This window comes from Physcomitrium patens, chromosome 15 (genome assembly GCF_059467195.1).
Source record: "Physcomitrium patens ecotype Gransden chromosome 15, ASM5946719v1, whole genome shotgun sequence".
NCBI lineage: Eukaryota > Viridiplantae > Streptophyta > Bryopsida > Funariales > Funariaceae > Physcomitrium > Physcomitrium patens.
The window spans coordinates 4,880,001-4,903,837 of NC_143424.1; the positions used below are offsets into that span (position 1 = coordinate 4,880,001).

General features: G+C 37.9%; 3 protein-coding genes across 5 annotated transcripts; 2 read left to right on the forward strand and 1 right to left on the reverse strand.

Annotated features, from left to right (window-relative positions):
- Positions 1-4,453: 4,453 nt before the first annotated feature.
- On the forward strand, positions 4,454-8,820 carry LOC112292620 (uncharacterized). Of its 3 annotated transcripts, none has more exons than XM_090256289.1 (5): positions 4,454-4,680; positions 5,753-6,102; positions 6,294-6,506; positions 6,644-7,695; positions 7,825-8,820. In XM_090256289.1, the coding sequence occupies exons 3-5, from the start codon at positions 6,296-6,298 to the stop codon at positions 8,026-8,028; spliced, it is 1,467 nt and encodes a 488-aa protein (XP_090112415.1). In that variant the 5' UTR covers positions 4,454-4,680; positions 5,753-6,102; positions 6,294-6,295; the 3' UTR covers positions 8,029-8,820. The 3 variants fall into 3 exon arrangements, with proteins under 3 accessions (XP_090112415.1, XP_024397047.1, XP_024397048.1); XM_024541279.3 differs by having other exon boundaries at positions 5,753-5,937; XM_024541280.3 differs by lacking the exon at positions 5,753-6,102.
- A 5,213-nt stretch (positions 8,821-14,033) lies between these two features.
- On the forward strand, positions 14,034-17,014 carry LOC112292758 (riboflavin biosynthesis protein PYRR, chloroplastic). Its single transcript, XM_024541564.3, has one exon. It carries the CDS (start codon positions 14,378-14,380, stop codon positions 16,196-16,198), a length of 1,821 nt encoding a protein of 606 aa, XP_024397332.1. The 5' UTR covers positions 14,034-14,377; the 3' UTR covers positions 16,199-17,014.
- A 4,188-nt stretch (positions 17,015-21,202) lies between these two features.
- Positions 21,203-22,117, reverse strand: LOC112292004 (uncharacterized). Its single transcript, XM_024540063.3, has one exon. It carries the CDS (start codon positions 21,952-21,954, stop codon positions 21,364-21,366), a length of 591 nt encoding a protein of 196 aa, XP_024395831.1. The 5' UTR covers positions 21,955-22,117; the 3' UTR covers positions 21,203-21,363.
- Between the last annotated feature and the right edge of the window lie 1,720 nt (positions 22,118-23,837).

Sequence of the window (23,837 nt, forward strand, 5' to 3'; positions counted from 1 at the left end):
AGCAATTCACACTCTTCTAGATAAGATGTGTTGCAGAATTGGCCAATAGGATGGTTGTCTATTTCAAAGCTACCACAGTAGGATATTGGATCAATAGGTCTTCAGCAGAAAGAATCCACACTCAGAATATATTGAGACATAATATGTGACTGTGCTCAAATAATAATAATAATAATAAAAAAATGTCAAGTAAACCTCTCATTCTTTAATTCTTTCACTCAGTCAATTATTCTGTATGTGGTATTAAAAGACTTGCGGAAAACATGGTTTTTTCGGCCAAGTATAAACTAAAAAAAGAAACTAACAACTGGTAAGTTGATATTAAAATATGTGTATATTAATTAACCACAGATACACACCACTTTTTGAATAAACCGTTCATGCCAATTATAGTTTTACTAGGCAACAAAGTTTGACAAATTTTTCAAAAACTCTTACCAGCTTTCATCTGATTGTGTTTTCAAAGCTGGAATCTCAAACATGCAAAATTTTCAATGGAGGCAGATCACAGTTAGAGGTTAGCTTTTCTAATTTCTTTTATATATTTTTAAAAATAGAAAAAATAGTTTATATATATATATATATTATATAAACAAAATGAGATGTTGAAAACCCAGTAAGTGTATGTCTTTACATAGACTAGACATACAGACAAGTATAAAAAAGGCAAGATTAGGCCAGGCATCCATGTTTCTGTTTTGTACAAACGGTTCCAGTTTCACAAACTTTAATGCAACTTCCATAAAATACATTATTGATGTAACCTGTGTCACAGTCTCGTGCACTGTTCAAACTCACCAAGTACTCCTTTCAACATTGGAAAAAAAATAAAAATAAATAAATAAATAATGTGTGAATGAAGGAGCGAGAGAGAGAGTTAATAAAATTTAATGAATCCAAACAGAAAATCCCAACAAAAACATTCAACAGATAAAAATAAAAATAAAAAAATAAAACCTTAAGTGGCATTTCTAAACTTGATAACCTGCAAAGAGCCATTTTTATTATTATTTTATTTTTATTATAAAAGGCTAAAGCAAAGGAAGCACACCGCCCTAAGAAGTCATCAGTCCCAGCAGCCAGGCTTTTTTGTACTTCAGGAGTCCATAACACACCATTCTCTCTCTCTCTCTCTCTCTCTCTCAAGCTTCAAGTCACAGCGATCAGGGGAATCAAAGGGGAAAGAGAAAGCTCAGAGAGAGTCTCATCATCGTAGCTCTCTCACTGACCCTATAAATACCCCCACTCCCACAGTTCGAGGCTGCTATCCTGTTGCTGCTGGTGCACAGAACCCCATTACCCGCGTCACCGAGGCCCCAACAAAGCATAAGGCAACAGAAACTGCACTAAAAACACGCAGAAAATGGCAAATGCTCGGAACGTCGCGCGGCGGAGGGACATTCAACGCAGCTCGTGACTGAAACAGTAACCACTCTCTGAATGTGCTCAGTGAGAAAGACATAAAAGAAAAGAAAAGAACAGAAAAGAACGGAAAAACACACACACACGAACAAAAGTTACCGCCGAATAGATCCGGTGCAGTAATCGCAAAGAGAGCAGAAAAAAAACTAATACCAGGGTTCCCCTTCACCGGCCCAGCTGTTGCCACCCCCCGGAAACTAGTGCATAGATGGTTGCACTGATCGCACAAATGCTAACTTCGGAGAAATAAGTTTATTTTTATTTTTCTCCGGCGCCCCTATCGATATTCCCATCGCCGGAGTGCGGCCCTTGTATAAGGGGCGTGTTTATTAAAAGTGTGTGGAGGTGGGTTAGAAAAATATGGGAGTTTTAATAGAAACATCAGATCCCAACCTTCATCTCGGACACGTCGAACCCATCCTGCGCTGCTTATGTGGGTCTATAATTGGGGTGATGCGGTTGTTACGAGACAGGAACCCTTTTTGTTGCTTTTTTTTTGTTGCTTTTTTTTTTTTTTTTTTTTTGTGTATAGAATCATCCACATCTTGATAGTTCTAGTTTTGACTCCCCATGTTATCAGCGTTTCATGAATCCCTGCAATTTCAACACACCTCCTGCAAGTTCCCTGCCAGCACGCCTGGTTCCCTGGGGAAAGCAAGAACCGGCAAAGGGACCTGAGCCTGCTTTTTAGCAACCTCAGCCAACGTTCATAGGGGGGATAGTCCACGCTCCGATCTATCGCATCCAAGAAACCCTACAGTTTAACCTTCAACTGTCGTTATCTTTATTGAATCGTCATTAAATTGAACTCTAGGCATTTTGCTGCCTCGGTTGGATCGGCTCCAAACTTCGGCGACTGCATGTTGTGGGACCTGAATTTCTGCGTGTCTCGCTTCCAAAAGGGCCACAATCGGTGGATGTTCTCTAAAATTCTCGCTAGTTTTATTGGCTGACCATGTACCTCCTGCTGGGTGAAGACGACAAGGCTGGTGGAGGGGTTGCGCAATCCCATGAGCGCCGCTTTGTCTTATTCAGTTCCAGCTCCGCACTTCCGCCGGGCCTTCCCTCCGGCACCACCCCAATCAAAGTTGCAACAGTGTGGCAATGGACCCCTCCAGCGCCCTCATTCAAAGCTACCTCCTGAGCTGATTGTCCTCCCTCCTTTAGGCTCCGATCCACGACAGCACAAAAAAAAGGGAGGTGAGCAGTCCGCTTCCGCGCAACAACCTCTTTCGCATGAATGTTTTTATTTTAGATTCATAGTTTCATAGTTTGTTTTTTTGCACTTCAGTAACTGGGTCCAGAGACCATGATGGAGTTTGCCTCTTGACTCACACAAAATGAGATTCCTCCTTGCTGCCGAGATAGGTATAGACGCCAATTAATGTGGTGTCCAATTCAAGGTAGACAAAGTGAGCAAAATACTTCATCAAGTCGCAAATTGCTCACAAACCAGGGAAAATAAAAATAAAAGTAAAAGTTACCCGTCTTACATAACCATGTCGTTTTTTTTTGTTTTTTGTTTTTTGTTTTTCTCTTCTTCTTCACAACCCACATTCAGTAATTACACGGTCTCCATGCTATTTATTAATCACATTAAACCCAATCATCTCACACGATGAACATCGAAATCATTAAGATCATGCTAGATCTTTAACCTATCTATTTTTATTCATTTGTTTCGTGTTGTTTATTATTGCTTTTTTGTTGTAGTCCAAAGGTGGGTACCTGTGAGTTTGGTGTGGAGCTGGTTGGAACACAGCTATCCCGTAACTTCCCCTCACACCCCCCACCCCCCTGCTACATAAAAGCTTTCGCTCTGAATACTCCTCGAAACCTCCCTCACTGCTGCTGCAACTCCACGCTTCAATTATGAGCAGTGGGCTTGAGTAATGGGAGTGTGCACACAAAAACACACTCACATATAACTTACTTCTCTGAGTGCCATCTCCCTTGTTTCTCTTTTTCTGATCCCATTGGGCAGTGCATGCTTTGGACCGCAGCATCCAAATCTCTGGGTCAGAACCTTATTGCAACCACTGTACAACTCTAAGGTGGCCAAAATTAGGGCTGAGTCCGCATGGGGCCCAGGAAAGAGGGTATGGGTGTGTGAATGGAACCTGTCTGTATGGAAGAGGAAGAGAGAGAGAGGTAGAGATGGATGTAGAGATAATTGGAAGATTTCTCACTCTGGTGCTTCTGTCATTTGCACAGTAACATTCCTCGAACAAAGGGATGGGGGGGGGGGAGGGGGGGGGGAGAAGGGGAGTTCAATCCTTCCACCACAAAAAGAACCCATGCCCAACATGTCAATAAAGTGGCATGCTCATGAAAACTAGCTACTAAATGCTATTAATATACTGTTGTTATCATCTTATAACCCCCCACCCTCCTCCCCCTCAAATAGAAGAGTGTCATGAATGTGAAATATATGTTGGAAAATCACAACTGATTGTTTGCTAGTGATTCCTTCAAGCTCAGTAACTCTACTACCTTGCTGAAATAATGTGAATGGTAATTAACACCTTGCATGCCTTTAAACACACCTATACACACATTCATTCCTTTGAGCGTGTAAATATATATATATATATATATATATATTTGTATGTGTGTGTTTTCATCAATCGAAAGCTGACGGATCACTGATTTCTGAGAAGGGTTGTAGAAGTTAATTACCAGGCAGCAGAGGTGGTGGTGGTGACGATGACCATGGTGAAGAAGAAGACGACGAGGGTGGAAAAGACGAGGTGGGAGAAACAAGCGAAAAGGGAGGAAAAGGATGGAGTGGGGGGAGGGGGGTGGGGTTCCTGAGGAAAAGACGACAAACCGAAGGTCTTGTTTGGAAGAGGCCGTGTTTGTCGTGTCTGGCCCATGCCGGAGACTGACGGACGAATGCTCCCCAAGTTTGACAAAAACTTTATATTAACTTACTCCTTTGGCGATCAGCAGTGTAGCCCCCCCGCGGCTCCTCCATCTCTCAAATCCTACCTCCTCATCCCCACAGTCGCCATTCTCCCCACTCCCCCCCCCCCCTCCTCTCTCTCTCCTTCTCTCTCAGTGTCTGTTTTCTCCATCTCGAGCTTTTCCATAGCACCTGATTCCTCCTCTAGAGCTTGTTGCTCAGCTGGCTAGCGTGTTGACAGCCGCTGTAGTCAATTTTCTCTCGTTGGAGGGAGTGGTTTCTGTGTTGTGAAGTTTGCAGTTTGCACAGGATTTTTATCGAGACCCAGTTTGCTCGGTTGGGTTTTATCCGGGGTAAGATGTGTGCTCTGTCATTGACGATTCAGTTGTGAAGCCTGTAGGGAGTGGGTCACAGTGGGTTGGTTGGCTTCGGTGGCGGAAGAAATGGGTTTTGCATGCTCGGCTCTATGGTTGCAGAGACGGTAGTTCGAACGAGAGCTGGATTTGTCTTGGTGGTGGATCGCATCCTGTGGTGCTTCCTTTTGTTCTTAGTGCGGTTTTCTGTTCGGAGTGTTAGACAGTCTTGGGCTCGTCTTTCGACTGCAGCGATTGGATGTCCAGATCTGTGCCTGCGTGAGTCGTTTCTGAATGCGATTCGAGAACTGGTTCGACGTGGTCGTGGTAGTGCAGAGACACGTTCTGGGCGCGTGAGATGTTACAGTTTTCTTCGGAAGAGTGAAAGATTAAGTACAGACTTTCTAGAATAATAGCATTCACTGAAGAGAGTGCGTTGAGAAAACGAGGGTGGGTAGTTTTAGTTGTTTCTTAGACATCAATCGTATATTGTAGGAAATACTGAGATTTTTGTATATCTTGGTTGCTTCCTTTGAAGTTTAAGACCTTGGAGGCTGGTCTACAGCGTTGAAACTCGTCCCTCTTGACATGAAAGGAATGATGATTTGGAATTTGGAGGATCCTTATTTTTTCCCCTTGCAAACGGCGCAGTATTAGTACTCCGTTTTACAGCCTTAAACTGAGCACCGAACTGTTGGAGTTCGTTCAGTGAAGGTGACAGAGGAGAACAGGCGTTCCAAGTGTTTCATTCAAGCGTATCCACTGGTTATTCGTCTCTGCTTAGTGTGATACTTGCGAACTTAGTACACCGGTCTCTTAGGATTACTTTCAATCGTGATCGTTCTGCAATTGTCCCTCTCTCTCTCTCGTTGAGAACGTTCGAGCTCGGTATTTGTTGTGTATTTCATCCCGACTTTTCAACGTGGTTAACTAGCTTGCGTGCAAAGCATAGACAATTGCATCTACCGCATAGTCATTTCGAAGAACGCGATACCTGTTACAGGTTCATCGTCATCTCGGAGAGCGAGTTTGGTGACTTAGTGATGCTCATCGAGTCTTCCTGTGTTGGCAGGTTTCTCTTCCACCCTCAGATTATCTACGAAATATCCAAGCACTGAAGAGATTCCCACACTTAGAAAACTGTGAGCTGCATGCGTGAAAATCCACCGCGATCTGGAGCGAGGATGACTATTCGTCCTGGACCGCTTACTTCTCGAAATTCGCCGACCGCTGTTACCAGTAAATCGAGTGCTAAAGGTGAATACGACGAGCATTTCATTCTACACGGATGAATTGAATATCGCAACAGGAGACTCACCATATCCCCAAGTCCAATACTGTTACCTCGCCTTACCTTTAATTTGTATTACTGGGTCGATCTCCTCGATGTCTGCGTAGTGAAACAATTCGCCTCCTTTCAGCGTACGATCCCTGAATTTTCCCATCTCAACAACCATCCTTGGGGAACAGAGAGTAGTGGTGATGGGGTTACTGGAGTGAGGAACCTGAGAACTGAGGCGACGTAGTGAAGGCGTTGAGTTTACGAGAGAATCGCTTGTGCTTTCTCCACAGTTATCGTTTTCTGACCAACGATGTCGTTTTGTGTCGTGTAGGGATGGATGTGGAGAAGATGAACGATTTCGAGCAACGTCACCTTCCGAATAAGAGCAGGTCTCACAGTCCGTATGGTCACATCGGAAGTCCCACGACGCCGTTGAACTTCGAACATCTCTTCCTCCAGAGTCAGCTTTCATTAAACAGCGACTTGTCTCAGCAGGAGCAGGCCATGTTGCAAGCGCAGCTACTGAACAATATGAGAAGCACAGGTAGCCCTTAATGCCTTCATCTAGCTTTAGATGGTCTTCTCCTGGCATCCCCTTGCGGCCCTTTCTACTCTACCTAGTTCACAACATCCATGTAAGTTTTTCGAAATTTTCATGATCGGAAGGTCGTTGTCTTGCAGGCATGGGTCCTAGACCGAAGCAGCAGCAGCAGCAGCCCCAGCAGTCTCTTGTCACGCTTGACCAGTTAAGGCAAGTGTACAATAGAGGTGAACAAGAACAAGCACACAGTAGGGGCGAGCAGGAGCATGCTGAATGGAATACTCGATTATTCACTGCCGCCGCCGCGCAGCAGCAGCATCAACTTCAACAAGACCAGGGTCAGATTCTGAGAGAAGATCCTTCCAACGAGCCATCCATTAACGCTCTGCTGGCGCAGAAGTTTGCGCAGTTGGAGAGGCAAAAAGCTGAGATTCAAAAGTCCGCCAGCCAACCCCAGCAAGTGCAAGTTCAGCTATATCCATCGCAATGGTCCGTTCCGTCTCAGCAACAGAGCAATGCGATGGCGCAATCTGTCGTGGTGCCTCCGGCGTCGTCAGTTGCTCCCTCCGAATCTGCTCGGCATTCTGCTCAAGCCAACGGGCACTACTTTTCATTCCAGAATCAACCGCCTCGGCAGCCTCAACACCAGCATGTGGGTATGGGAGAGCCCCGGGACCAATATTATGGCACCAAGCAAGAAATGAACTGGCGGGCTAGTCAGGATAGCAGGGCGAATGCAAGTGGTGCGGGATGGAGTGTGAACAATGCGGCGGTTTCAAGTCATGACATGGCGAGCAGTTCGCATCGCATGTACTTATCACAACAACATTTGCAACAACCCCAGCAATTTAAGCAGCCACAGGCAATAGCATGTCAGCCCCAGATTGTCAGCTATCAGATGCAGCAGCAACAGCAGCAGCAACCCATGTCGCATCAGAGAGTAGAGTTTGCGGTGCCTCAGGCGCAACCATTCAGCAGCTTCCAGTTGAATGGTTTACCTGCTGTTGACGTGGGAACGTCGGGCCCCATGCTGGTTTCGTCAAGATGTGATAAAACTGGTGGAAAGTCGGTAGAGATCACGGGCTTGACTGAACATCACGGTGACGACTTAGAAATGAGCGTGGACAATTTTTCCGGGCGGTTGTCTTCCATGGTCTGTCAATCACAAAATGGACCTGCACCGAATTCTCAGGTGATTGCGAGCTCTTTAAATCCCCTTCTTGTCAGGCATCCGACTAGTTTGTATTAGGTCCTGCACGTACGCAGCTGCCGCATAGCTCCGGACCACGGATCTAACACGCTGGTGTGAATGTCGATGCAGGTTTCATTCAGCAACAACTTTCACATGTTGCCACAAAGCTCGAAGTCGGCCTTCAGCATCTTCACACGACCAAGCTCGAACCTGAACCCCTCGACGGAAGCAGGGTTTGTGACAAGGAGCTTGCTCTTCAACGACACATATAAGTCTAGCGGAGGAGACTTCGACATGACGCACAATGACGTAGATACGGAGCTTCGGCTGTGATGAAATGGTTGCCATGAAGTCGCAGTTTGTGGTCTTATTAATACGAGAGCTGATTTGTTCCACAGAGATGTAGGCTCGAGCTCTCCCATCCTGTGCGATGATTTTGTGATGGCTGTGGGATACTCCGATCGAAAGACGGCGCTCATGAAAGTACAAGGAGAAGCGTGTACTCGAGGTGCATCACTCTTTTTTGGTGTGAGAGTATGAGATAACCATTGCCTGCGAGCGACATACTATTAGTGTCTCAGTGTCGTTCCATCTGAATGAACCGTAGAGGAGGGATTTCTAGCCGAACAGCTAAAAATCCATCTCTCTTGTGTGTACATACGCTGTATATTCTGCCAGCAACTTGTATGCTTTGCCGTTTGTCGCAACATGTGGGCGAGGTTTGTCGCATTTGGACAGATCTATTGCAAATCACCTCGCAGTTTTTTGTCCACAAGTGTGCTTGTATATGCTAGACGAACTGGTCAGTGTGAGCGACAGTTTGCTTTAGCGTCTACCCATGCAGGAGCTTATTTATTGCAATATTGACGAGTAGTTCAGTCTGCTGCAACAAGTGTGCTTTCGCAGACACCAATTTTGTCTCGACAAATGTGTGTTGTTCAATATCAGTTACTTCGAGGGAAAATCTAGAGTAGTCAGTTTTGGTATGGAATAGTACATACTTAAAGCTTTGTAGCATATGTTCGAACAGGTTGGTAGTATCAATGGAGAGGTCAGCAACTTAAACTTTACTTTCGATAGCTATTTTATAGCAAAATATGGAGTAAAGTCTGTTCAGCATTAGCATGTGGCAGTGTCTCGAGATGTATGGCGTAATTTTTTTCTCTTGGCTCTTTTAAGCCTTGAGAATGCGTGACCATAGAGGCAGTCACTGTTTTCTTTTTTTCTTTTTTTCTTCTCTTTCCTTCAGCGGTCAATCCTTTCACACTTAAAGAACATTGACCCACCTGATCAAGATATTTGTGTTAATTCAGATTATAAGTGTAGAAATGCCTATCATGTCACATACCCATGTATGCAACGATTGGAAATGAAGTACGTATTCATTATTCTTCAAGATAAATATTGTTATTTTTATTATTCTTATTAAGTTCAAGAAGTAGATAAATAAACTTGTTGTATCATTGATATAGGGAACTTTAAAAAGGCCCAAATTTTTACAAAATTGACCCAAGCCTTTCCTAAATAGATGCAAGTTTTTACTAAATCCACTTTCCCATTCTAACCACTATTGGATTTGGAACAAATGAAAACCAATCAAATTCATCATGATTAGCATATTCTTCATCAAAGGTGGGTTGATTTAGTAAAAGTATGGGTCTATTTAACATAGTTCATTTTTAAATATCAAGAGGATAAGGAAATTTGAAGTTGTCAAAAAAATTTAAAAAAAAAAATGATATTTAATGTGTTGTTAAGCACTATATGTGGTTGTTTCTTATACACAAAAATAACACATACAGAATGATGTTGATTAAAATAATCACAATTAGAAACCAAAGTGGAAATGGAGAGAAATTCGCAAAAAATCATTAAGAAGAACTAATGATGAAAAATAATTGAACTACACGCATTAAAAATATATATATATATATATATATATATTTTCAAATGTATAATGTTTTAAAAACAAGTATAGAAAAACATACTTCAAAGTAATCAAATAATTACATTGTAAAATATTCAAAATTTTAGTATTCAAGCTAAGAAATATTTTACAATTTTAATTCAAAAAATGAGATCTAATGAAATATTCCGATTAAACAACACTATTGAAGATTATTTTATTTGATAATATCCTATAATTAAATTGTAAAATAGAAGCTAAACTGATTTGTTATTGTTACTTTTTTATTTCGAATTTAAAATACTATGGAATAATGTGATTTCTATTGAAAAACTATTTCACTTCAATACGGATACTAACACCAACAGAAGTGTGTGTGGCATCATCTGAGTTGAGTAATTTCTTTTCAGTATTTACCACTCTCAAAATCTCCATCTCCAAGAAAGAGGTAAATGGTTTTATTTTTTAAATATATATATATATATATATATATATATATTTATTTATTTAATATTAATTAACTAAAACATAATAAAAAAACGGTACAACAAACCCTCATATGATTTTCAAATACATAAACTTAAATTTAAACACAAAAAATAATCAAACAACTTGAAATGGAATTATTTATGCATATTAATACACACAATATAATCAATCCAGATACAAAGGAGATGATGGAAAATAAAGAGTAAAAGGCATTGAGCACAAATTATTTATCTCTCTCTCTCTCTCTCTCTCTCTCTCTCTCTGTATATATATATATATATATATATATATATAAATTAAAGATTTTTGAGTCATTTTTCAACATATTGAAAAAAATTCAACCAAGATAGAAGAAAAGTTGCTTTCATATCGACATAAGCATCATTTCAAGTATTAAAGTTTTTTTGTATTTTAAACGATGTTTGAGACGCATTAAAATGTTCAATAATCTGTTAATGGAGAAGACAAAAGACCACTTACATTAAAAAAATATCAATTTGACAAATCTGGAAATGTTTTTCTTGAGAAATGCATTGATTTAAGGATGATAATATGCCTTGATCATGCATAAAATCAAAGTATTCAAAAATAAGTTTGCAAAGTGCTTTGAATTTAAATATAAAAACAAGTGCCAAATAGTTGAGGTAGAATGACATTCTAATAGTCATACACAAACAAATAATCTACAAATTGCAAAAAGAAAAAAGAAAAAAGAAAAACCAATATAGTTTCATCTGCATTAAGTTGACAAAAGAGATACTCTGCAATAATTCTTATAAAATATACATATATATATATATATATATATATACACATTGCTATCATATTAACATGTTGTGAAAATTAATTAAAAAAACAAAATTTAATTTGGTTAATAATATGATTGATTTTAATTAAATTCTAAGTTATGTATCTAGAGGTATTTTGAGGCTATTAAAACTTATTGAGATTCATACTACTTTCATTTCCATTATAACAGGTTTTGGTAAAAATCAAGCTGTAATTTTTGTAAAACAAAAATAGACATTTTACGTAAAAGTCAACATGTAAAAAAGTAAACATGGTCCATAAGGTTTTATCTTTGATTTTATCTAGAATGATGTCATGAATTAAAACTACAAGATATATAGTAAAGCTTATTTATATTTGAAAATGAATAAATATCTTTCACAAACTTATATATACATATACATATACATATATATTATTACACAAATTTAAAAATATAATTTCAAAACTTAAAAAAATTAAATTGAATGTTAAACATGTGAAATTTTAAATATATGTATGTGTGTATATATATATATATATATATATATATTATTCATAATAATAAAATTAGGTATAAAATAAAGAGATAAAGAAGTCTTCTCATAGGCTAATTGGTTGAGATATAGAAGTCCTCTTATTAGCCAAAAACATATGTTATCCTTTCACAATGCACTTCTTCAAATACAATCAAGATTTGTATTTGATTTATCCCAAAATTATTAAAGGCAAAAATATCACAAGAAATATAGTTTATTCTAAATTTTTATTAAATTATATATTTTAGCCATTGAAGTAAATAAGAATTGTCTTTGCCAGTAATACCAAAGAAATATAAATAGTTCCATTGTTATTTGATTTTTATATTTTATTTATTTGACTTTTCTTTAGAAGTTGTTGATTTATGACTTTAAAAATTAAAATTTATCGTTTTTTTGTAAAAAAAAAAAAATGGTAATTAAATAATCTCAAAAGTCCTTCTATATTTGTGCATTGAGTACAAATTAAAACATTAGTCATTGTATTTTTTTTATGATCATTTATTAAGTTTTGTGAATTGCAATCCTCTCAAAAGTTATATTTTTCCTCTCCATATGTAAACATAAATTTGTCTAATTTCTCTTTGGATAATAGACATGTCTTTTATCAATGTTAGTATGTAGGATAGAAAATAACAATGCTTGGGCCACATGGTTGCAATGAGGGGGTTCCTTTAATTTGCAAAAGGTTAAAGATTTGTGTTGTGTGGTAGTAAACTTTCAAAGTCTTAACCTTATAGGATTGTTCATTGAACACTAGACTAAAAAGAGATCATTTTTTGTTTGTTTGTTGATTTACACAAATTATTTTTCAAATCTTGTTGAGAGTTAGTGAATAGATACAACATAATAAGAAGACATGTAAAAAATAAATGTATCTAATACCACAGATTTTATTTTCAGGGATTCCATTCAAGTTGCAACAAAATCAAAGTCCAATAAAGATAGCATTTGCAATGACTAATAACTAGTTTCAAAGATAATCATTGAAGAACATGGGAATAGATCTAAAACCTCCATGTGTATATATGGACAATTGTATGTTGCCCTATTACAATCCACATCTTCAAATATGATCAATATCATTTATCCTAAATATAACAAAGACAAAAACACCATTGTAAATATAGTTTATTCCAAAATTCCTTTAACTTCATTTTTTAAATTGTTATAGTAAATAAGAATTTCATTTGCCAATAACACTAAAGAAATGTAAATGGTTTCATTTTTATGTGTATACTCTTTATTTTTTCTTGGTCAACATTCTTTAGAAGTGGTCAACTTTCAACTTAACAATCTTAAATTAAAAAAATCACAGCTTTTCCATGTCTATTGGCATAGATTTTTGGTACTACATATATATATATATATATATATATATACATAATTGTGTGTATAGACCACATAGTTTAATATATTTTTTAAAAATAGTCATATATAAACATATGAATTAATATGTTTATATTCTTTTTAGAAAATTTTAAGGTTTTTATTTTATAATTTACAAAATTTACAATTTTTTTTCAAAATGATGTATATGATCTTTTAAACTTAAGGTCAAATACACTTTAATCACATCATATCATCACACCAAATTCTACAATTTGACCATATTTTATGATTTTCACAATATGTATTAAGTATATCTTTAACCAAATAGTAATAATATATAATTAGGAGAATGTTAAATAGACCCATGTTTTTATAAAATTGACCTACACATGACAAAGAATATGGTAATCATAATGAATGTGGTTGGTTTTCATTGGTTTTGGAGTCAATAGTAGAGAAATGAATAAGGAGGTAATTTGTTTTCTTTTCATGATGGTTTAGGATGGGTGGGTTAATTTAGTAAAAGCCTTGGTGTATTTAACATTTATTCATAATTAAATTATATATAATAATAATAATGAAGAAATATATAATTATATATATTTATGTTTGTATATATAATTAAACTAAGTAAAATTCACATGCACAAAATGTGGAAAACAGAAAAGTAAAATAAATACTACAACATATATATATATATATATATATCTATAGAATAGAACAGAACATAACAGAATTTGATTCATGCAATGTTTATTTTTTTTTCACCTAACATGCCACTACAGAGTTTACCATATTCATGATATGTTTTATAACATGTGTTATAATATGCTCACAACACTATTGAACACATGGTGCCTCTCCCCCACCATGGCCATTGTATTGCACAGCCCATAGCAATGTGACCTATAAGTTGACTGATTGGTGGTCATCATCCATCCAAGAAGATGAATGAAATAAGGATGGAGAAGCACTTTGCCAGTAATGTTGAATACATGTGAACAGACATGTGCATGAATGGACAAATGAATAAATACATGAATGTGAGCAAAAACATGATAAATGCAAATCACATGCTCGAAATACTATACAAATAAGAAAGAAAAAGAATAGAAAAGTAAAGATATTTAGAAAAGCAGCTAGTCGCACTGCCAAGCTTTTCTCCACACGGTACTACTTTATCTCCTTTCGTACAAATAAATAAATAAATAAACAAGCTCATCCTCAGCAGGGTGTGTGGGTGGGTCCCGGCTGGGTCGGGTCGGGAAACGGGAGATACGGCCCGCGACAGTTGGGGGAGGGGGAGGCGGGGAGGAACCCGTCCCGACTCGTCTTCTCCGCCATAGCTAAACCTGCTGTGCCTCCTTAGCTCCCCGCAACAGCTCCCTTTCCCTTCCATGAAAATGCTGCTTGCACCGATTGTTATTCATTCGCATGCTTTGCTTTGTTTTTTTCTGCTTCTTCTTCGGATTGCATTCTGGGCCCTGATTGGTTCCATGCCTTCCTTCTTCTTTTCCTTCTCTCGGAGAAGTAGCTCCTCCTCCTCTTGTGTGGCCGTGTTTGGGCTGGAAACTACTGACGATCCTTTGGTAGAGTTGCGAGGGTTTTAGGATACGAGGAGGAGGAGGAGAGTTCGTGGTTGTGAGCAATGACCGCTGCAATGGCGTTAGCGAGTGGTTTCGTCAGTGTGAGAGGAGGTTGTGGAAATGGTGAAGACTCCAGGCATTTGTTGAAGGCGGTGGAATTGGCGAAGAGGAGCGATGGGCTAACGGCTCCGCATCCGAAATTCGGGTGTGTGGTTGTGCGGGGGAGGAGAGTTGTGGGAACTGGAGGATTGAGTGGTTTGGGAGCCAGGCCGGCTGAGGTGCAAGCGGTGGAAGAGGCGGGTGAGTATGCCCGAGGAGCCACGGCGTTTTTGAATTTGGAGCCGGGGGATTGCGGGGGTGACGATGCGGCGGTTGCTGCGCTCGTGCGAGGGGGGTTGGAGAGAATTGTGGTTGGGATGCGGCATCCGCTGCCGCATTTTCGTGGCAAGGCGATCGCTGCTCTGCAAAGCGCGGGTGTGAAGGTTGATGTGGCAGGGGAGGATTGTGGAATCGGAGGGGCAATTGAGGCTGCGCTTAAAGCGTGCCAGTTGGCGAATGCGCCGTTGTTGTACAGAGCGAGTCATAATCTGCCCATGTCTACGCTGAAGTATGCGATGACGTTGGACGGGAAAATTGCAGCCAGCAGCGGGCACTCTGCGTGGGTGTCTAGCGCAGATTCTCGGAGGCGAGTGTTCGAAACGAGAGCGCAGTGTGATGCTGTCATTGTTGGAGGGAATACTGTTCGCAGTGATAATCCGAATTTGACGACAAGGCAGGCTGGAGGGCATCAACCAGACCGCATTGTGATAACTCGCACTATGAATTTGCCAAGAGAGGCTAACTTGTGGGATACTTCGAACGCTCATACGATAGTCATGACAGAGAAAGGTGCTAATGTGGAGTTTCAGAAGCACTTGGCGTCGCGAGGGGTGGAAGTGGTACAATTTGACCTTATCAGTCCTCGAGCAGTGATGGAGCACTGCTATTCGCGAGGATATCTTTCCGTTTTGTGGGAGTGCGGGGGCATGCTTTCGGCCCCTGCCATTCAAGGAGGTGTAATTCACAAGGTTTTAGCATTCATTGCTCCGAAGGTCGTCGGAGGGCTGCAGGCTCCGACTCCCGTTGGTGAGCTTGGCTTCGTGCAGATGACGCAGGCTCTGAAGCTGTCCGATGTTTCTTTTGAACTGACTGGACCTGATATGCTGGTCACTGGTTACTTGCAGCCGCTCTCAGATATTTCCCTCGATAGCAATGATGAGTTGACATGCATCTCCAGGGGTGACATTGCAGAGCTTCCGAGCAAGGTATCAGTCATTCCCTTCAACAAACCATGGGACCGCTATGGTGCTCTTTCGACTCTTTCGTACCATCCTATCACAATACCAGATTTTGATGGCAAGCCCGTGTTATGGAGTAGCGTGGAACACTACTACCAAGCTTCGAAGTTTGCAGGGATGAACGATCAGCTGGCAGTACAATGTAAAGCTGAAATACTGGGTACTGAGAGCCCTGTAGAAGCTGCAAGGATCGGAGAAACTTTGTCAAGGCAGAGGCCGGACTTACTGCGCAAGGACTGGGACGCTGTAAAATTGCAAGTCATGCGCACTGCTCTCCAGGCCAAGTTTCTAGCTTATCCTGCACTTAAATCACTTCTTCTTTCCACTGAGGGTTCAGTTTTGGTAGAATCTTTGCAGAGTGATTCCCTCTACGTTGCTTCGAGAAATGGTGTTGGCCTTAATGTTGGTCGCTTATTGATGGACTTAAGGGCAGAGATTCAAAGAGGACCTATTCCGGACAGTCTTCAAAATGGACATGCCAAGACGCCCGTGAATGGCCACGCATATTTTTTGGATTGTCACCGTCAACAAGTTGCCAGCACATAAGGACGAGTTAAGTCGGGAGACAGCAGGAGATTGCGTCTCCTGACTCAATGACTCAAAAATTCGGACCGCCCATTTTCAATGTACAGATTCTTCTTTAATTTAGTGAAGGAGGGCACGGGTCGAGGAGAAACTACCGCAGAAGGAGCTTCATTTTTCTTTCCGTCGGGGAATGGCAATATCACGAGTAAACTCGAAAGTTACAAATTCTTGTGCATTCTAGGTTCCGTCTTGGAGGTCTGAGGTAACTTCGACTCATCTAAAAATTATCACCGCTGCCGATATTGAAGACTATCTGGAACCATGTATTTTTTTCGAAGTTCATCGTGGAGTTTTCGTACATCGCACATACATAATTGGCCAGTTATCGATTTGTTGACACTATCCCCGGGCTGAGCGAGCTACTGTGGGACTTTACGGTCTACACATTTTGATCTGAATTCAATTTGGCATATTTGTTCACGCTTCTCTGCGTATTATCAGGTACTACATACGTCGAAAACCCTGATTTGGCAATACGTTATTTGTAAGTGAACCGCTGTGGATCAGCAAATGGAATAGTCAGTCTAGACTCTCGTATCAGCTGTAACATTTATGCATGCGCTCAAATGTAAAACTTCCTGCATCTGCAGTGGGAGGTGCTAGTGACATTACTGCATAATAAGATTGTGCTAAACATTCTGGCCTCATTTTGATAGGGCTCTTTTGAATGACGTTCCGAGGGTTAACGTAACAATAATCTCACCTGTGAGCATTCTGTGCCATTTGGTGAGTGTTTACATCATTATGAAGTTTGATAATAATACACCATTTCTTGAAGGAAGGGGTCAATCTTGTGGTCTGGGTGTGCAGTGTAATAGTCTGTCTACACATCCATCTTGGTAGTTCATCATCCCACATTGTGTTGTGTAAGTGTATTGTATTTTGCTAAATCCCTTCATGCTGAAAGCTTTGGAATTTTTTTTTGTAATTTTACTATTGTGCAAGAAGTAAGCAATTCCTTTTGTGAATATTTTAACTGGGCTATTTGTGAATGATTCCACTACATGACCGGTACACATGCTAGAGTCTTTTTTAGACAACTTTGTGCAGGTTTCTAACAAGAATTAAAGGTATTTGTCACCTATATTGCAAAAACTAGCTTCTTAAAATTTTCAAGTTCTGCACAAAAGTTTTTAAAGTATGTTGAATACAATTGTTCATTGCATTGATTTTCTCTTGTAGAGAATTCTTATTGAGTACTGTGGTCATTAAGCTAAAATAAATCAAAATAAAAAAGAGGTTTGAAAACCAAATAGAAATAGGATTGAAAATCAAGAGATGGTATTGATAATAATGCAAATTAAAATACATAAGTAATATTAATTGATTTTGACTTGATACACAATTTTTGTGGTTTGGTTAACAACTTTGATTTAGTATGGTAGGACATGTTTATATTTTACACTAATATTTTTTTATAATTAGATTATTTGATTTAACAATAACAAAGAATTTTTTTTTCAATTCAAAAAGCAAGTTAAATATGATTGAGTTATTCCAATTTTTATAGAATTGGCAACATATGAATGTAGTTGTGTAGTTAGTCAAAAAGTTGTAAAATATAATATAAAAAAAGGGGTAATTGTGGTGTTGTATAAAGAACTATTTGTTCAGAAAAGATAATTTATTTAATTTTAGTTGAATGATATACTAAAGAGATTATTGTTAGAATATATCTTATTGCTTTTAAAATTTTGAAACATATCATAAGAATCGAAAAAATTAGAAAACTAAAACTTACAAAGACATAATCTAAGGATTTAGTTTATTGTTCAATATAATAGGTTAAAATGAATAACATAAATATAGCATCTATAATATTACTATTTAATTCATCTTCTTAGATAATTTTTCTTTGTATTGAACTAGATCTTTTATGTTTTATATTGTTCCATTTGCAAAAAATTTAAAAAAATCAATTAAGATACAAAGATATTTTTACATATTTTAAATTATATGTGTATGTTATTTTTTAAAAAAAATCTACAATGATATATATATATATATATATATATATATATATATATATATATATAATTGTATTAGTGTTTAATTATTTAAGAGCTATTTTAATATAATATTTTACTTTGTGGATGCAAATGATGTTAAAAAGTATAATTTATAAACTATATATATATATATATATATATATATATATATATATACATATATACATATGGTTTATTACAAAAAAAGATAACATTCTACATAATAACCTTTAGATATCAACATCTACTAAAACTATGTTCATGTCCTGTAAATAAGTTCATTACTTTGCTATGAAGAATTCTGTAGTACAAGCATTTGAATCCAATTGAATGTCCTTAATAAGATATATATATATATATATATATATAGAGAGAGAGAGAGAGAGAGAGAGAGAGAGAGAATATATATATATATATATATATATATATAATTAGTCTTGTGACCTTTTATATTGGTCAAGATAAAAAAAATTTTAAGAACTATCTTTTAAGTCTAAATTATTAATTCTTTCTAAAATACTATTAAAAGTCTTAACTAAAATAATTTTGACTCCTTTAAGAGACAAGAGACTTAGTAAAAAAAAATAAAATAAAATAAAAAAATAAAACTTTGATCCTAAAGCCTAAGTATTAGAAACTTGAATAAAACATATTTTAGAAGTTAATACTTGACGTAGTGAAATATTATGTATTAGTTAAGAATAAATATATCTATAACTTATTTAATTTGATTAAATTATGTTGAATAAGTTGATCTATCTAAATGGTTGGTCATCTATATAATATTTGTCACAACTCGTTTAATATGATCTATTATTTATACTTTAACACAAAGAAATGAATATATATATATATATATATATATATATCTTCTTTATATATGTCCATATTTTTTAACTTAAGTCAACTCAAAGTCTATTCTTTTCCTCTCTTAGAGCTAGAATAATACATTTAGGAATAAAGTGTTCATTATTGATCAATCCATGCAATAGATTCTATATTTTTTAAAAATAATTTATGATATGCTTTTATAGTGTAAATATATATATATATATATATATATATATATATACATCCATACATACATATACACATATTTTAAAATCAAGTTTGGCATAATACCTCTTAATTATGCTAAACTTATTTTTACTTTTGTTTGTATACATAATTAATTAGATCTATATTATTGAATTTTTTAGACATAAGAATAAGGACTACTAATTCAACTAAACTATCCTACAATTTTATATAAAATCTTGCTTTTATTTTTATTTTTAAATTCCTACAAAATAACATATTTTATTTGTATGCTATTTACATAGGTTTGATAAAAAATATTTCAAATTCAAAAATCCCTTATTACTCTTTACAACTTAAAAATGCTTTAGTATACTCTTTAATTTATTTAAAATTAAATGAACATATTCTATAAATTAGATTTAATTTTTAAAATAATCAATGTTCATTTAGGTTTTTTTGTTAGAATAAGTATATTACAATATATATACAATTGTTACAACAATATAGAACATTTTTGTCTAAAACTATATTACAAATTAAATTAAAGTTTTGTAAACAAAACTAATGGATCTATCAATTTAAGTGTATTTGAAGAAATAACCATATATATATTTTTGTAATAGAATAGAATTTCTAAAAAATTTAAACTACTTCACAATTTACAATATTGCTCTTTGTTGGAATAAACAACAACATACAAAACTAACAAGAATTTTAGAATACAAAGCATAGTAAAGTAACATCAGCCACTAAAGTGAGTTCTTTTGCAGAACTACTATTAAACTCAATCCCACAAATGAATACCATCCTACAAGTTATTTGGGCAGAAACCTGTAGTTTGGGCAGAAAACTCTCAAACCTCCCTTGAGAAGGATAATTCAAACTTACACTCATTTTTCTCTTTCTTTTTCGTTTACTTCGGAGAAATGAAGTTATCTTGCTTGTCGCCTGAGACTCACATCAATCCACAAACTCATTCCTGGTTGATACACTGCGCTCGTAAACTGGAGAATTTCTCATGAGTCTAGTGCAACTTCTTCGGATGGAGTACACCTCTTTAGTGGAAATAATAAGATGATAGCAAGCAAGGTTCGATTGTAGTTGAAAGTTGAGACTCGGACCTGTGCACTTGGGCCGAAGAAGATTGTTCTACTTTGTGTACTACCTTCATGAATCGGACAAGGAAAGACGCATACATAACTCATGCTGAAGGTGTGAGGCCAAGGCACAGTTTTTCCTACGCCCAGTTACTTTAGGGGTTGCAAGCTTCTGGGCCGAAGCTCCTCGTCACAAACTGCCTCAATCGTATACGAGATTCACGGCTTTACAATGAGGTAAGGGTCTACGTATATGCAACAATGGCTCAGGACACTCTGTGATGAGCATTTCGCGACCAAGAGACGTTGATTCCTCCTTCAGATTTTGAAGGAACTCATGGTGACTCCTCCAGCACGGGAGCTGCTGCTGGAGATGGAAATCTTGCAACGTAATAGTCTTGGAACTGGAATCTCCGAAAGGCCAAGGGGAAGCTGTACGTGGGTTCTACGACTCACACGGCATTACAGTTTTTGTTACAGTGACCACACATGACAATGACCTTCTTACTACTGATTTTGAACATTGTAGGAAGATTCTCTCGTACTGTTCTACGTTGAAGGGAAACTGCCAGCGTAAGTGCGATACCGTGGTGCGCAAATTCAATGCACGGTACTGCTGAGCAACAGTTTCCGGCTGTTTAAACAATGATGGATACTGGCGTCAACCACAACCAGCGACGTACCCCACAAAAACATAATTGGACAGAATTTACATATCTCGTGGAGTCCATTCACCATTAACAATACCCACATTACGGTTCTCCTTCACTGGCAGAATCCCAATCTTCGAGGTACAGGACCTAATCAGACGTCACAGCAAAAAGATTGCACCTCACATAGAGCTAGTTGCGGAACGCACGTGCGAGGAAAGAATACAGTTTACTTACAAAACAAATGCGCTACAACAACGTATGGTACATAGATTTTCAGCTTTGAAATCGACCAAAGAGCACACACCAACTGGTTTTAGGGATTTGGCAAAAACACGACGTGAGAATTAATGCCGTCAATCCAAACACCTTCACGGTGGCGTACCGAAGCACATATCGCTGGGCACGGGACCGGGGATGAAGCCCAGGTCGAGATACTGCAAGCCAAACACAACTAGAATGGCGAGGAGACTGAGATAGGATAGCCCTTCCACCGCACCCAGAAGCCCATACGGTCCCGACGGAAGCCCCGACCCTGTTTTCACCTTCGTGTACGCAGACCAGCCAATTGTCCCGACGATGACGAGGTAGCTCACACCTTCAATGGCTCCAAGAGCGCCTCCGGGACCCGGCGGCAATCCACACCCAGTGGTTTTCAGAGTGTACAGCGACCACGTGACCACTGGATTCGCAACCAAACCTCCGGCAATGGCAGCCACGCCCGCTGTTCCGACGTCCTCCACTTCCGCATCTGGTGATTGCTGCGCCTTCACTCGCAATGGCGATGCCTTCACTGTGTGTCCCGATTTGGGGACTCTACCGAGCGATAACGGCGAGAAGAAAACCGACGCTAAGTGTTTCGATGCACTTATGGAATGACTGTGAAGGGAGTAGGCAGGAATTGGGGAGACAAACATGGACATGCTCATGGTTGCTGCCATAGATTGATGCAAGCACGCCATAGCCGCTGCTCAATCAATGATTATTACACCTCGAGTTCTTAAGGCCACAACCTCATCTCTCTCAAGTGCGGATGGTGTTGTCCTTCCTCAGACACGCAGTCTTTTCCACTCGTTTCAACTTCATGCGTTGTGATTGGATTCCGTGGTCAGTATTCGATGAGATTGGGTACAGAAACGAATGGAGAGAACTATCCTCATCATTACAATAGAAAAATGAGGTGGCCACCGCGTGCTCATTCGCGGCCACTGGCAGCCTCCTCCTGTCACCGTGTACGGGGTTCTGCAACCCTGCTCCCACCACAAAACTCAGCCATTTTCGGCCTCCGCTCATTCTTTTTGCACAATTGACAATCCGTTCCGCGATATACTGAATCAGCTGGTTCAGCTGCAGATTTGGCTGTTCAAATGCCCAAAGTTCGCTTACACAGAACCCGATATTCATCAAGGCTCGTTGAGACCCCCCCCCCCCCGAACGGTCAGAAATATGTCTGAATTCATTTGGCAACTTCGATTATAATTTTGGCTTGGTGTTTGATGGTACAAGATTTGGGGAGAATCTGAATCCTCGGTAACACTCTCTCCCTTGATATTCTCAATCGCGCTTCAGCACTGTTCATTCCCCGCTGCTGAAATCGAAATTGAGCGACCAAGCAACAGAAATCCTGGAAGAAATCCAGTTGGACATGGCAGTTTTGGGTAAGAGAAGAAAGACCATAATGCACACTATTCCATAAATCCTGAAGAAAGCTGGCTTACATGAGCAGTTGCAGCATTCTGGCTACGGGATTTGAACTACTGCGACTACTACAGCACAACTTATTCTTCTTCTTCTTCTTCTGCTTCCTGCATGTTCGCTTGTTTGTCCAGCAGATTCATCTTCGATTTCGAGCGGCGATTCATCGCGACTCGCCCCGTAATAATAATAATAATAAAAACAAAAATATTTAAAGAAAATTTAGCTTTCATAAAATTAGCTTTTATATAAAAAATATATATATTGTATTAGTTGGTATAAAAAGAGATTGAAGAAAGATGGGAGAGGGCAGATAATAAGGTGGAGCTTTGGTAGCTAAAGCAACTTTGATTGTGACAAAAAGAACTCTTTGACATGGAATGGAATGTTCAAGGTTAGATTTTTTTATTTTATTTTATTGTATTAGTTGCAAAATGGTATAAGGTTGCATCATTTTTGAGTTGAAGTTTTTAAAAGTTTTTTATTTTTTATTTTTTATTTATTTATTTATTTATTTATTATTTATTTTTTATAATGAATATGACACTCATTTTGAAACTTCTTCTACATTAACGTTACAACCAAAGATTTTGTAAATTGCATATATTTTTAGATACAAGTAATATTGTAGATGTCACAAATATACATATTTATTCTACTAATTACCTATATGATTAACTAGAAGTAGATAAAAGTTAATTAATTGAATAATATTTTGTGGAATAGCTTCCTAGAAGCTTTATAGATGCAACTTTATAAATACTTTTAGTCAATTGGTAGATTAAAAACTTAGTTAACAAGTTAGCCACTTATTGCACCTGTTGGTAACTTGTAGAATAAGTTAATTATGTGGTATTGTGATGTTGTAGTTTGCCTATTGTACAATAAGAAAATTATGCATATATATATTTAATATATAATTTACTATACAATGTAGTGAGAGCCATGTTATTTGATTTTATTTGGTTACAAAATGTGATTAGATTACTACTTTAAAGTAGTTGGTATAAAAAGGCTATGTCACGGATATGAATCTTGAAAAAAGAGAATCCTTGATACAGTCCTGTGTCATTGAAGAGAACTAGAAAGTCACTCGAAAGGTAATATAATATTAACTAAAATAACTATTGTCAAAAATAAGAAGACTAAA